This window comes from Leucoraja erinacea, chromosome 13 (genome assembly GCF_028641065.1).
Source record: "Leucoraja erinacea ecotype New England chromosome 13, Leri_hhj_1, whole genome shotgun sequence".
In the NCBI taxonomy this organism is placed as follows: Eukaryota; Metazoa; Chordata; class Chondrichthyes; order Rajiformes; family Rajidae; genus Leucoraja; species Leucoraja erinaceus.
In genome coordinates, this window is record NC_073389.1 from 5,094,318 (window position 1) to 5,107,489 (window position 13,172).

Sequence of the window (13,172 nt, forward strand, 5' to 3'; positions counted from 1 at the left end):
TTCTATATTTCTATGTTACACTTGTTATTAATATATAATCCTGATCCCTATGTATCGATATCACTGTTATGTTTATCCTTTTTTTGGTTTGTTTTTTGTTTTTGAAAAAAATTAATAAAAATATTTTAAAAGGAAGAAAGATTCTCTGGAGAGAAGGAATGGGTAATGTTTCGGGTCGAGTCCCTTCTTCAGGCTGATATGACTGTTCAGCGACAATGCATAGGTCATAGATTGGAGATTGCTGTGTATCTTGGCATAGTAAATAACTGCAAATGATAGTAAGGATGCACTTTTTACTGCAGCTGGTGACTAAAAATAAAACGTTCAAAATTTAAAAGCCACAATTTGTTTTCTGCACAACTGTCATTTTGACAATTTGGGTTCCTGGTTACAATGTATAAAAAGCAAGTTTTGCATCAGTTTCTGTTGCTTAGCAATCTTGTAGAATATAGAGATCACAAAGTCAATGTGTAGTGTAAAGATGTTCAGAAAGAGAAAGTAAGGAATGGAGGAGCAATGATCATAGACAACTAATGGGAACCCGTGCAGCCTGTGTATATATTCATATAATGGTATATGGACACGCTGATCTGTTCTGTATTCATGCCTACTATATTCTGTTGTACTGAAGCAAAGCAAGAATTTCATTGTCCTATCTGGGACACATGACAGTAACCTCTCTTGAGATCTTGAGCCTGGGCACAAAGTGCTGGAGTAACTCAGTGGATCAGGCAGCATCACTGGAAAAGAGGAATAGGTGACATTTCAGGTCAGAAGCCTTCTTCAGACGGACTTTGAATGCTCACAGTCATTTTCCCTGGGCAAATGATTCTAAAACTAGAGGGCACAGGCTGAAGGTGAGATTTAAGAGCTCAGGGGCAACTCTTTCACTCAGTGAGTAGTCTGTATCTGGAATGAGCTGCCAGTGGAAGTTGTAGAAGCAGATACAATCATGACTTTTAAAAGACATTGGGACAGATGTATGGATAGGAGCAGTGTCGAGGGAGTTGAGGCGAATGCAGGGAAGTGGGACAAGCCCAATATGCCATCTTGCTGGGCATGAAGGGGATGGACAGAAGGGCCTGTTTCTGTGCTGTACAGCTGTGTGGGTCTGAGTAGCTTGCTCCAGCTATTTTTGATCATCTTAAATCCGCCTCTTAATGCACCGTATTCGTACAAGGCTATGGCGGATATCGGCAGGCACGGAGCACCTACTTTCAATGGGTGAATGCATTTTAAATGTCCCCTATAGCATGGACACATGTTGGATTCATTTGCTGACATTTGGAATCGGCAATTCAAATTGGTGGGAGGTGTAGGCGTGAATGATACCCGTGTCAGGTGGAACAATGCCGCTTCCAACTAATTGTTACATGGCCTCTCGTAAATGCTTCTTCTGGGAGGAGGGGAGAGGATAGACTTAAAGGGCTTTCTCACGGTGCGACTTGACGCAAGAGTTAACCAGAGTTGAACATCGTGGGAACCTCTTGCGATAACCGTACGGCATTCGTGGACCACCGTGGACCACCGTGGCGCTAACGGCAGGTACCGTGTAACTTGGTTACTCGGGAGAAAATTCAAACAAGCTTGAATTTCTCCAAGAGTGACTTGTACACTTGTGGTTGAACATTGCAACATTATATGCACGTAGTGGCCAGTGCGATATCCGTACTGACTCTTGCGTTTACCGTGGGAACTCCTGCGAACGGTGAACCCGGAAGCTGGACAGAGGGGACAGAAGGGGAGTAAAAATTGTCTTCTGTGGGATTGAATTAAAAAAATTAAGATTTGCATCCGCATATGGACATCAACTTATTCATGAGTTATGTTAATGAAATTCAAGAAAATAACTATAATCTTTAAAAGGGACTTTACTGAAAGGTCCCGCATTTTTATGGTCCGTGAGAAATTTTTCACATGTACTTCTTTGAGAGATACAGCTCGGACTCCTCGCCGACCAGCGATCGATGCCTTTCCGAAGCAGGGTCCGGAACGCTACCAATCAATGTTCTCCAGAGACCCGTGTAAAGGAGTGAACTGCACATGCTGGTTTAAACCGAAGACAGACACAAAAAGCTGGAGTAACTCATCGAGTCAAGCAGCATCTCTGGAGAAAAATAGGTGGTGTTTCGGGACGAGACACATCTTCAGACTCAATTCCGATTAGGATGTCTGAAGAAAGGTTCCGATTCAAATCGCCACCTATTCTTTTTCTCCAGAGATGCTGCCTGACCCGCTGACTTACTCCAGCTTTTTGTGTCTGTCTTCTCTGTGGCAGCATCTCTGGAGGAAAGGGTTAGGCGACATTTCGGGTCGGGACCCTTCTTCAAAATACCCTGCTGAGGTCATCTGTTGTTGGCCCTGATTTGTCCCGGTCTTTTCTTGCTTCCAGTTCCCCCCTACAATCATCCCGAAGAAGGGTCCCGACCAAAAATGGAATCTATTCCTTTTCTCCAGAGATGCTGCTTGGCCCGCTGAGTTACTCCAGCATTTTGTGTCTAACTTGCTGATTCAGACAGTTTTTGATTTACTCTGAAACACACGTTGGAAATTTAAACTTGGGCGCAACTAACATCGTCTTACTACCGTGGGAACTCTTTAACTCAGCGGGCAGGCAGCAGTTAATTGTTGCTCCCTTCAGTTTCCCAGGGGGTCGGGACGGGACTGGAGTTGGGAGGGAAAGGTGGGGGAGTCGAGGGAGAGGAGGGGGAGACAGATGGGGGTGTCTTCATTTACTGGCGGCGGGTGTCTGTCACTGAAACAGGCAGGTGAGATTTCACATCCACCTTGTGTGTGCCTCTCTCTCTCTCCCTCCCTCCCTCTCACACAGGCTGAGAGACTCTGCCTCTGTGAGTGTACGTCTATTTCTCTCCCACACACAGTAAAGACCGAGTAACTGTGCTCACTCCATCTGTGTCTCCCACATACACAGTAAAACTCTGCTTTGTTGTGTGTGTATATACCAATTCAACCAAGGGAGGATATTTATAGTGTGTGAAAAAAAAAGTGACATCATTTGTGCCACGTGATGATTTAATTACACTTGACAGTTTACAATATCATTCAAGATTTAACGGGAAAGCTCGGGAGACGGACAAGTCACTCGCACAAATAACAGAAATGCCGAGTACCGTGGGAACTCTTTGTCTACCCCCCTGTTATATCGTGTGATATTGTGCTAGACCACGACCACTTCACTCTGGCTACATCTTGCGTCAAGTCGCCCCGTGAGAAAGGCCTATTAAGGTGAGAGCAGAGAGGGCAATGGTTTCAATCAGAGGGTAGTTTGTATCTGGAATGAGCTGCCAGAGGAAGTTATAGAAGCAGATACATCGATAACTATTTAAAGACATTCAGACGGATGTATGAAGAGGAAGGGTTTAGAAGGATATTGGCTGAATGCAGGGAAATGGGACTAGCCCAGTATGTCGGCATGGACAAGGTGGGCCGAAGGGCCTGTTACTGCGCTGTGATTCTGTGGAAGGGACGAGTGAGGCTAGCTCCGTACCCCGTGGCTGGAGATGCTTATTGATGGCTTTGTGTCGCCCTGACAACCACACTCTCGGCAGGTTCTAGAAGTCTCCTTGCCCACGAGTAGATGCAGAGGTGCCCACAAACAAAACTGGGGCCACACATCTGATTGCACACTCTTGAGAAGTGAATGTCCATGGTGCAGGATGCTATGGGGAAACGGCAGTCGCAACCAGCTGGGCTTTCAATTATAATCCAGGGGAGAAGATATGTTGGGATGAGCTCCGACCACCTTCCTCTGACTGGGTGGGCAGCAAACCACACTCATCAGCCTCGACACGGTACACAATCACTACTGTAGACTCCAAGCTGGTGTATGTTCTGTACAGGACATAGGTTGAAGGTGAGGGGGGGGAAAGATTTAATAGCAACCTGGGGGGCAACTTTTTTATACCAAGGGTGGTGAGTATACAGAGCGAGCTGCCGGAGGAGGTAATTGAGGCAGATATCTCAACAGCCATGAAGGAGGGGGAAGAACAAAGGAGAGCCTGGTGCGGATACGTAGTAACTTTGTATTTACCCTTTATGTGGCAACTATTTGCATACCTTGGGTATGAATGTAATGAATTTCACTGTGATTTGCCACATGACAAAGTATTCATTCATTCGTTCATAACAATGGGGCAGAGACATGAAGATGGAAGGTTGAGAGGGTCATGGGCCAAATGCGGGCAGGTGGCACTAGTGTAGAAGGGGCAAGTTGGGCCGAAGGGCCTGTTTCCCTGCCGTATGACTCTAATTGGACTAATTGGCTGATGTACATTTTCCAAATGTTTGACTAGCTGCTGTAAAAACAGACTGCCTACCCCAGGGGCAATCGCAATTGACGGGCACATTATCTAATAGACCTTAGAGAAGCAGCGTGGAAACAGTGCCCATCGTCATGCCAAGTCCTCGCTGGCCAGCAATCCCTGAGCACAAACACAATCCTACACACTAGGGGCAATTAAATTTTTTTTTTACCGAAACCAAACCTTTCTGGAAGTGTGAGAGGAAACTGAAACAAACCCTCGCGGTCACTGGGAGAACGCACAAACTCCATAAAGACAGCACCCGTCGTCAGGATTGAACCCGGGTCTCTGGCGCTGTAAGGTAGCAACTCTACCGCTGCGCCACCGTGCCGCCCATTCAGATGCTAATGATTCAGAGCATAAATGTTCGTCGCCCAAGGGGGTCCACTCCAACGCTCCAGCTAAGGGCAACCCTCTCTTAGACTGGACCGAGTACATTCTGATGCCTGCGGTTTTGTTACACTGTCATTGACTGAATCGTTCACTGGCAGCTTTATCTGAGGCTGTCAGTACATTGTTTTGATTCAGAACCATTACCCGCTCTTGTTCTGATCTGACATTTTTTTTTATCAGCAGCAACGGCAGCGTTATTGCCCATTACTGGTTGCAGTTTGCGTTGCCAAAGGAGGCGGAGCTTTTGATTAGATACACACTGAGTATTGAAGTGTTGATCAACGTATTGCGGCAGCATCTCCACACCGCAGACGTGAGGGAAGTCGCAGAGGTCGACCCATCCTCTGTCACTCTGCAAGGTAAGATTCTGACTTACACTCTGTGTGAACTGGGGCACAGACAGCAAACAGCACAACTAGACCAATTCACAATTGTACACTGCTGTTTATAATCTGGGCCATTCCCTCTCTTGGATGGGATTCAGCATGAATTTTGTAAATGCTGCTATATATTGGTAACTTGGTTTATCCTTTTAAGATGCCTCAGCGGTCATAGGGCCAACACCACAGAAAGAGGCCCTTTGGCATAACTCGTCAACGTTGACCATGGATGCTCCATCTAAGATAATCCCATTTGCCCATATTTGGCCCAAATCTCTCTGAACCTTTCCCATCCATGGTGGTTAAGGCAGGTACAATAACAACATTTAAAAGACATTTGGACAGGTACCTAGGTAAGGTCTTGGTGAGAACACACCTGGAGTATTGCGTACAGTTTTGGTCTCCTAATCTGAGGAGGGACATTCTTGCCATAGAGGGAGTACAGAGAAGGTTCACCAGACTAATACCTCGGATGTCAGGACTTTCATATGAAGAAAAACTGGATAGACTCGGCTTGTACTCGCTAGAATTTAGAAGATTGAGGGGGGATCTTATAGAAACTTACAAAATTCTTAAGTGGGTTGGACAGGCTAGATGCAGGAAGATTGTTCCCGATGTTGGGGAAGTCCAGAACAAGGGGACACAGTTTAAGGATAAGGGGGAAGTCTTTTAGGACCAAGATGAGAAAAACATTTTTCACACAGAGAGTGGTGAGTCTCTGGAATTCTCTGCCACAGAAGGTAGTTGAGGTCAGTTCATTGGCTATATTTACGAGGGAGTTAGATGTGGCCCTTGTGGCTAAAGGGATCAGGGGGTATGGAGAGAAGGCGGGTACAAGATACTGAGTTGGATGATCAGCCATGATCATATTGAATGGCGGTGCAGGCTCGAAGGGCCGAAGGGCCTACTCCTGCACCTATTTTCTATGTTTCTATGTCTATGTTTCTCTGAAAGGTTTAGAGGGATATGGGCCAAATGTGGGCAAATGGGATCTTGGTCGGCATGGAAACCTTTCCTTTCCAAGTACCTGTCCAAGTGTATTTTAAATGTTATAGTGCTCAACTACCTTCTCTGGCAGCTCATTCCATAGACCCATCACCTTCTGAGTGAAAAAGTTGCCCCTCAGGTTCCTATTCAATCTTTCCCCTCACCTTGATCTTCAGCCCTCTAGTTCTCGATTCTCCTGACCTGAGCATTCAAGTTATATTTAATAAATAGGGCTAATGGCGAAATATTATTTGTAATATTAACGAATTTGTAAAATTAAATGCTAAATCTTGATAGTAGCAGACTTGGTGCCTGCAATAGAATGTTTGATCCATGTTTCCATGCCTCCATGAATACAAACAGCAAGTTCGGAGTGTTTGGACTTCGACATTTCTTACTTTTATCCCATCTATTCACAAATGTAATCTAAAGTACTTGGGCCAGTCCCGAACCAGGGGCCACAGTCTTAGAATAAAGGGGAGGCCATTTAAGACTGAGGTGAGGAAAAACGTTTTCACCCAGAGAGTTGTGAATTTGTGGAATTCCCCTACCACAGAGGGCAGTGGAGGCCAAGTCACTGGATGGATTTAAGAGAGAGTTAGATCGAGCTCTAGGGGCTAGTGGAATCAAGGGATATGGGGAGAAGGCAGGCATGGGTTATTGATTGGGGACGATCAGCCATGATCACAGTGAATGGCGGTGCTGGCTCGAAGGGCTGAATGGCCTCCTCCTGTACCTATTTTCTATGTTTCTATGTTTCTACTATGAATGTGCATTTCCTTTATTAGACAGTAATCATTTGGGCAATTTTGTTTCTCTATAATAGCCTTTCACATAGCATCTAAAACCATTCAGTATGCTACGAGGGCAATCCTATATATATATATATATATATATATATATAGAGGTGTGTAAAATCATGAGGGGAATAGATAGGGTGAATGCACAGAATGGTTTGGTCAAGTTGATGTCTGTTCTAGCATTGTACCGCAGGGGAACGATCGCCTCAAAATAAAAGTGAGGAAGTTATTGACGGTTTCTTTTGTATCTTTTACAGTGGCAAATGAAGAATATGTTCGAAGTTTGAAAACCGGTAAGTAACTCATTAAAGGGCCTGTCCCACGATGCGAATTTACCCAAGAGCTCTCCTGAGTTTTAAAAAAAAAACAAATTCATGGTACCTCATCACGAGTATTTTTTTACTCTTGAAAATCTTTGACACTGTTGAAAAAACTTCACGAGTTTCCGCGTTTCCCAAGTACCTGCCGTTAGCATTACGAGCCGCTACAAGGCATCCACGAGCTCCGACGTACCACGTTCTCCCCGTGACCACTTGGGTTTTCTCCTAGATCTTCGGTTTCCTCCCACTCTCCAAAGACGTACAGGTTTGTAGGTTAAGTGGTTTGGTAAATGTAAAAATTGTTCCTAGTGGGTGTAGGATAGTGTTAATGTGCGGGGATCGCTGGTCGGCGCGGACCCGGTGGGCCAAAGGCCTGTTTCCATGCTGTATCTCTAAACTAAACTAGACTAGACCAGGACCCTCTGTCCTGCCGTCAGCCACCGGTTAATCCGAGCTCTCCCTGACTGCAGACTAATCCATTCCTGGAGTCTGCACACCATGACACGCCTAGAGTCATACAGTGTGGAAACAGGCTCATCAGCCCAACTTGCCCATGCCAACCAACATGCCCTATCTATACCAGTCCCACCTGCCCACCCTTGGCCCATATCCCTCAATCTTCCCTATCCACATATTCATCCAACTATCTCTTAAATGTTGTGACAGTGCCTGCTGAATGTTCTGATCGCATTTGCCCCTCCTACCGTGAACCCTGCAGCTTCTCAAGCCCAGGGACTTTCCATAGGAGTTTGATCATTTGGAGCCTCTTCCTGAAATGCTGAGCTCCCGTGACGCACACAATTCCTGGAGTGTCCACTTGGCCTTGGAATGGCAGAGGAGAGTGGACAACTGCCTCTGCTCCACCCCCAGACGCCAATGACTCTTCAACCCGTGTCCACAACAATACGCATATTGACCTTGGCTACAGTGAAACCCTGCCTGAAATACGAAACACATCGTACCTAGAATTAAGATAAATGGAGAAACAAGGAACTGCAGGTGCTGGTTTATAAAAAAAGACACAGCTGCTGGAGTAACTCAGCAGGTCAGGCAGCATCTATGGAGAACATTGATGGGTGACGTTTCAGGGTCGGGAGGCTTCGGGTTGATAGTGGTGGAGTGAGGGAGGAAGCTGGGAAGGAAGAGGAGATGGGGCAGAGCCTGATGAGTGATGAGGAGGAGTTAGGCAGATGGCTGGACAAAGGCCAGAGATGAACACGATGCGTTTGGTTTGGTGACTCTGCTCCTTAAAGTTGATGACGTGATATCCCATCCCTCCTCTCCCCCAAACTCCCGCCCTCGCCAAGCTTTGACCCCAGCTTGCAATCTTGTGAGCTGATGCACAACCTGGGAACATGTCCAACTCCCCCGTCCTGACCTAGCTTGGTGATGAATGCGTTTCCTGCAGGAATCCTCCAGTGTGCACCTCCTCGGCCAGTTCCAGCCTCATGGTCTCAAAGTCAGACGCAACATCCTCCCACTCCTTTCCTAAGAAAATACTTTGCCTCCAGCTGTCCACAGCTTGCAGTAGCACAGCACAGCTGAGTTGCTCTCAACTTTGTGAAGTTAATCTGAATCTTCTATGTTTTAGACACCAATACCTACAAATGAACATTGAGTCCGGACTCCTGCATTACAAGGAATAAAGTCCTAGCCTGCCCAATATCTCCCTGTAGCTCAGGCCCTCCAGTCCTGGCATCATCCTTGCAAATCTTCTCTGCACCCTTTCTTCCTATAGCAGGGTGACCAAAACTGTATACAATATTCCAAGTGTGATCTCACCAACATCTTGTATCACTGTAACATAACATCCCATCTTCGACACTCAATTCCCCAACACTTCCAGGGCCCAACCATTCCCTGTGAATATCCTGCTCTGGTTTGATATCCCAAAACTCCATTAGCCATTCCTCAGCCCACTTGTACAACCGATCAAGACCCCATTGTAAAGGGCCTGTCCCACTGCACGAGGTAATTCAAGAGCTCTCCCGAATTTAAAAAAAAAATCAAACCCGTGGTAAGCACGTAGAATGTACGTAGCGGGTTGTCGGAGCTCGGGACGTCTCTTAGCGGCTCGTAACGCTAACGGTACTCGGGAAACGCGGTAAGCTCGTGAAGACTCGTGAAGCTTTTTCAACATGTTGAAAAATGTCCACGAGAGCCCCGAGTACCTACGAGCGGCCATTACCATAATTCTCCGAGTTCGAATCAGGGGAAACTCGGGAGAACTCTTGAATTAGCTCATACAGTGGGACAGGCCCTTTATACTTGCTAACTATATTCACTGTCAACGATACCACCTACTTTAGTATCTTCTACAATCCAACTAATCGTGCGTTCTACATTCACATCCAAATCGTTGATAGAAACCACAACAGCACTGAGCCCTGAGGTACACCACTGGCCACAGACCTCTAAACGCTTCTAAACCCCTGTAAATCTTGTAAACCCCTCTAATCCGCTCTAAACCCCTCTAATCCCCACCGAATCCCCATCTAAACCCCTCTAAACCCCTGTAAACCCTTTAAATCCTGTATACCACTTGAAACCCCTCTAATCCCCTCTAATCCACTCTAATCCCCACGAATCCCCATCTAAACCCCTCTAAACCCCTGTAAACCCTTTAAATCCTGTATACCCCTCTAAACCCCTCTAATCCCAATCCAAACCCCCTCTTAACCCCCGTAAACCCCTCTAAACACCTTCAAAATATTCCAAACCCCATTAAACCCCTCTAAACAACCTTCTGACATCACCCTCTGCTTCCTTCTATGAAGGCAATTCTCTGTCCAGTCACCTGTCTCTTCTGGATCCAACCTTCCAGAGCAGCCTAGCATGCGGAACCTTATCGAATGCCGTACTGAAATGCATATAGATAACATCTACGGCTTTGCTTTGCACTCATCAATCTTTTTACGTATGTTAGACTAACTGATGTATCGTTCCCACAATTTTCCTTACAGCCCGTCTTAAAAAGCGGCACAACATTAGTCACCCTCTGGTCTTCCATCATTCACCCGTGTCTAATGCTGATTCATAAATCTTGGTCAGGGAACCTGTAATTTCTTCCCACATGTCCCACGTTGTACTTGGATATATCTAATAAATAATAATAATACATTTTATTTATGGGCACCTTTCAAGAGTCTCAAGGACACCTTACAAAAATTTTGCAGGTAGAGGAAAAACAAGTAAGGGGAATGAAATAAATAGTAGAGACATGACTAGTACACAAAGTAAATACAGAATTCAAGCCAAAACACAGTATGAGGCAATTAATGCACAGATGAAAAGGGACGGCACGTGGGGCTAAGGATAGGCAGAGGTGAAAAGATGGGTCTTGAGGCGGGACTGGAAGATGGTGAGGGACACGGAATTGCGGATCAGTTGGGGGAGGGACTGGGAGAGTTGTCAACCTTCATACATCTTAGAGCATTCAGCACCTGCTCGGTGGTAAAATAGAATGTTTTCAAGACAAGTATCCTTAGTTCCTCAGTCTTCATGTCTTTCTCCATGGTAAAAGCATGGTAAAAGATGAAGTTTAAAGCGGATAAATGTGAGGTTATCCACTTTGGTAGCAAAAACAGGAAATCAGATTTCTATCTAAATGGCGTCAAGTTGGGAAAAGGGGAAGTACAACGGGATCTGGGGGTCCTTGTACATCAGTCTATGAAAGGTACAGCAGGCAGTGAAGAAAGTGAATGGCATGTTGGCCTTTATAACAAGAGGTATCGAATATAGGAGCAAAGAGGTAATTCTGCAGTTGTACAGAGCCCTCGTGAGACCACACCTGGAGTATTCTGTGCAGTTTTGGTCCCCTAATTTGAGGAAGGACATTCTTGCTATTGAGGGAGTGCAGCGTAGGTTTACAAGGTTAATTCCCAGGATGGTGGGACTGTCATATGCTGAGAGAATGGAGCAGCTGGGCTTGTACACTCTGGAGTTTAGAAGGATGAGAGGCGATCTCATTGAAACATATAAGATTGTTAAGGGCTTGGACACGCTGGAGGCAGGAAACATGTTCCCGATGTTGGGGGAGTCCAGAACTAGGGGCCACAGTTTAAGAATAAGGAGTAAGCCTTTTAGAACGGAGACGAGGAAATGCTTTTTCTCACAGAGAGTGGTGAGTCTGTGGAATTCTCTGCCTCAGAGGGCGGTGGAGGCAGGTTCTCTGGATGCTTTCAAGAGAGAGCTAGATAGGGCTCATAAAAATAGCGGAGTCAGGGGATATGGGGAGAAGGCAGGAACGGGGTACTGATTGGGGATGATCAGCCATGATCACATTGACTGGCAGTGCTGGCTCGAAGGGCTGAATGGCCTACTCCTGCACCTATTGTCTATTGTCTATAAAAGCGAGGAGAAATACTTGTCGAGGACCTTGCCCATCTCCTGTGGCTCCACACGTAGATGGTGACCTTGGTTTCTGAGAAGTAATTGTTGTGCTCCGCTTGAATCGTTGTCGACCCAGATGCTTTGTGTTCGGCATAGCAACAGCGGCCACAATCATTCCCCAAGCTTGGCCCCAGCCATTGTTGCTGTAACGTCCTTGGTGCTTTCAGAGCACTACTTGAATCCAACTTGTTGCATTTGGCTGCAAACGTTCTTGAAAACGAGCCAAGGGTGGCTTTGAGGAATGACAATGACTGGCTGTTGGCTCGGGCCTTGAGGATGCCCAGCACTGCACCTTGTGGAGGACAAGCCCTTTATTGAAGTTTGCTGTCTTGGGTGGAGAATGGCAGCAACCACACCCTGGGCAAGGTTTCAGGAAAATAGTTTGTTCATTCAGCAGCCAGTCAGTGACACAACAATCTATTTATTCTACATGTTTTTCCTTGCATATGCTTGTCTGAGTGCTATAATGTATATTCATGCCATACACTGACTGGTGAGTGACATTGTACAAAGTTAGCCAAACAATCTTGGTCCTTCTTCAATCTTATTATATACAGCTCTGCATCTTCTCTTTTTATGTAAATATTTTATTTTTTTGACTTGAGATACTTTCAACTTGAACTCTTAATGCAAGGTTGGGCAGAATAACAGTGTCTTCATTTTGTTGACGTGGTTATTTTGTTATCTGAGTTTGGTGGTGTGGTGTAACTCAGTCCTGTTGCCGCAGAGTTTACACCCATTCTGTTGATGTGCTGATCTGAGTGTTGGTGTCTCTGTTGACAGTTTCCTGTTCTTTCAGTGCTGGTGTCGCTGAAGATGAGTGCGGTTCTGTCTCATCTGTTGACCCATTCAAGTCCAACAGTGTAGGCTTTTCAGCTTTACCAGTCACGAGCTGAGTTCAATGTTTTCATCACTGAATCTTGTACATCTCCTCTCCACAACAAGGGGAATGATTAAGCCAAGTTGATGCAGTGCTGAAGATAGACACAAAATGCTGGAGTAACTCAGCAGGCCAAGTAGGATCTCGTAGAAAAATAATAGGGTCAGAACCTTTCTTCAGACAACTGTAATGTTCCAACCTGAAACATCACCTATTTCGTTGCTCCATAGATGCTGCCTGACCCGCTGAGTTACTACAGCTTGTTGGGTCTAGCATTGGTATAAACCAGCATCTGCAGTTCCTTCGTTTAAGATGGAACTGCAGATGCTGGAAAATTGAAGGTAGACAAAAATGCTGGAGAAACTCAACGGGTGAGGCAGCATCTATGGAGCGAAGGAAATAGGTAACGTTTCGAGTCGAGACCCTTCTTCAGACTGATGTGGGGGGGGGGGGGGGGAAGAAGAAAGGAAGAGGGGGAGACAGTGGGCTGAGGGAGAGCTGAGAAGGGGAGGAGAAAGCAAGGACTACCTGAAATTGGAGAAGCCAATGTTCATACCGCTGGGGTGTAAACTACCCAAGCAAAATATGAGGTGCTGCTCCTCCAATTTATGGTGGGCCTCACTCTGGCCATGGAGGAGGCCTGGGACCTTCCAACACATTATTTACAGTGTTGATTTATTTTTTTCAGTGTATTATTT

At 45.8% G+C, this 13,172-nt stretch overlaps 1 protein-coding gene across 1 annotated transcript in view; it reads left to right on the forward strand.

Annotated features, from left to right (window-relative positions):
- The window catches only part of LOC129702567 (suppressor of tumorigenicity 14 protein homolog), a 53,693-nt gene that overhangs the window by 16,352 nt on the left and 24,169 nt on the right, over positions 1 to 13,172 (forward strand). The window contains exons 6-7 of the mRNA XM_055644345.1: positions 4,899 to 5,074; positions 7,140 to 7,175. Coding sequence (XP_055500320.1) covers positions 4,899 to 5,074; positions 7,140 to 7,175 — 212 coding nt within the window. The remainder of the gene's footprint in view (positions 1 to 4,898; positions 5,075 to 7,139; positions 7,176 to 13,172) is intronic.